Below are 2,174 nucleotides of genomic sequence, written 5' to 3'. Positions count from 1 at the left end.
GGATGAAAATCATCCGGTTTGTTTAAATTTGAATCAACTTTGTTTCATTTGGTTAAATTTCATTTGCATCAAGTTTTGTCTAGATTTGACGACTGTCCGTGGACACCGATGCCCACCGATGCGCGGGATATGGTGTCCGAGATGCCGTTATTCATCAGCGGCGCACAAAATTAGGAGCGCATACACTGCACGCGATTACAGAGCCCGCAATTTGAGTGATACGTGTCATCCCGTATGCCGACCGGCATAGTCGTTATCCCCTCGGCCGTCCACCAGCCGCGCCCCTCCATTTTTCCCTCTCTCCTCTCACCCCTCCCACTGCTGCTAGCCTTTTGTGCTTAGCTACGCTACACTAACCAACTCCACCTCCAAGAACTGGGTCCGCCACACCACCGGAACCTATCCATCGGCGCTGTGCTCCGATGAGCAGCTCCGATCCGATCGATCACATGTCGGTCAGCGAGCGGCTGCAGCGGCTGGCGACGCCGTCGGCCCCGGCGGAGGACGACGTGGACGTGGACGCCGACGGCGACAGTACCACTTACCGGGACATCCACCCGTCGCCGGCGCCGGCGCCGCTGCGGCAGCCGTCCTGGGACGTGGCCAGCCAGCGCTCGCTGTCCTCCTACTCCGACGAGCAGTTCATGTCCAGCAGCATGGGCCGCGAGTTCATGGCCATGGCGGATGCGGGGGGCGCGCCAGCCGACCCTTGCCCCGGGGACTCCGGCGCCGGGAACAACGACCTGCAGCTGGCGCGGATCGGGGAGCACGAGCCCGTGCCGGAGACGGAGACGAACCCGCTGGCCATCGTGGCGGACACCGGCGGCGCGCTACCACCGGCGCCAACGTCGTCGTCTTCGTGCGCGCCCGCGGCGGAGGTGGTGGAGGTGCGGCAGGTGAAGGAGGAGGCGGAGGCGAAGGTGGCGGCGTGGCAGGCGGAGGAGGTGGCCAAGATCAACAACAAGTTTAAGCGGGAGGAGGTGGTGATCAACGGGTGGGAGAACCAGCAGATCCACACGGCCACCACCTACCTCAGCAAGATCGAGGTACGTACTCCTAAATGATTCCTTCTCGTTCGATCCCTGCTCACCATGCGAGCAAGAAGTAAGATGAAGAATTCCTGGTTGGTTTGGGTGTTGCAGAGGAAGCTGGAGGAGGAGCGCGCCAAGGCGACGGAGAAGGCGCAGAACGAGGTGGCGCGGGCGCGGCGGAAGGCGGAGGAGAAGCGGGCGTCGGCGGAGGCGGCGCGCGGGACCAAGTCGGCCCGGGTCATGGACCTCGCCAACTTCATGAAGGCCGTCGGCAGGGTGCCCACCAAGCGCTCCTTCTTCTCCTTCTCCTCCTCCTCCTAAGAGCTACATCTACATGGTCGTCGTCTTCTTCTTCACCAACCAACCATCAATTTCCTACTCTTATCTTTGATCGACATCCATCTGTTACTGTATGTATTACTGAATCCAGGGATGTAACTGTACAGAGTTTAAAACATCGGATTTGCTGGCTTGTACTATGACTGTATATTATTGAGAACATTTCCGTTAGAAGATGGCTTTTTCTTCCGTATCATTTGGCATGACTTTTCTCCGAATGTTTTCATTGATTGCCTCATGGGGCCTAACTAATCTCATACCCATTCTTGTCCCCGAAAAAAGCGATTATCTAACTGTTCTTCCAAACTTAAATTCTTCTGAAATATTCGATCGAGGCCCTTACTTTGCGTGTGGTGTGACTAGCAGGCCAAGTCAACTTGGTCAGAGATCTGCCCTGAGCTGCAGGCCACCTGCCCTTCTCCTAATGGCAAAGCCAAATTTCCATGGCCTTGGTGGGTAGCCTCTGGTCTCGCTGAAAGCTCATATGCAATGCCAGAGCCATTTAACTAAGGCGTGACAGTGACCGGGTGATAATGATCATTCCCGAAGCACCCATCAGAATCAGATGAGTTGGATCCCACTGCGTGATGCCGTGCTATGGATATTCAAGCCCTTCTCGCAACAACAACAAAAAAGTTAAATGGTAGGAATATTTTCGTATTCCACTGCGTGATGCCGTGCTATGAATATCCCACTGCGTGATGCCGTGCTATGGATATTATTTTCCAAGTTTTTATTTTTGTATTCTTTTTTTAGTAGAATATTTTCGTATTCTACTAAAAAAAGAATACGAAAATAAAAACT

General features: G+C 54.6%; 1 protein-coding gene across 1 annotated transcript; it reads left to right on the top strand.

Annotated features, from left to right (window-relative positions):
* The first annotated feature begins 236 nt into the window (after positions 1 to 236).
* Positions 237 to 1,563, top strand: LOC119340455 (remorin 4.1-like). The gene is made up of 2 exons (XM_037612363.1): positions 237 to 1,046; positions 1,143 to 1,563. Exons 1-2 carry the CDS (start codon positions 423 to 425, stop codon positions 1,350 to 1,352), a joined length of 834 nt encoding a protein of 277 aa, XP_037468260.1. The 5' UTR covers positions 237 to 422; the 3' UTR covers positions 1,353 to 1,563.
* The last annotated feature ends 611 nt before the right edge of the window (positions 1,564 to 2,174 follow it).

Source organism: Triticum dicoccoides, chromosome 7B (assembly GCF_002162155.2).
Source record: "Triticum dicoccoides isolate Atlit2015 ecotype Zavitan chromosome 7B, WEW_v2.0, whole genome shotgun sequence".
Taxonomy (NCBI): domain Eukaryota; kingdom Viridiplantae; phylum Streptophyta; class Magnoliopsida; order Poales; family Poaceae; genus Triticum; species Triticum dicoccoides.
The sequence above is the reverse complement of the archived record's forward strand: the minus strand, read 5'-3'. Positions and strand labels throughout refer to the sequence as shown.

Bases quoted from the DNA above. Each gene is read 5' to 3' on its own strand.
- LOC119340455 (XM_037612363.1), top strand. From the start codon at position 423: ATGAGCAGCTCCGATCCGATCGATCACATGTCGGTCAGCGAGCGGCTG. The intron at 1,047-1,142 runs GTACGTACTCCT...TGGGTGTTGCAG, and splicing joins CCTACCTCAGCAAGATCGAG to AGGAAGCTGGAGGAGGAGCG.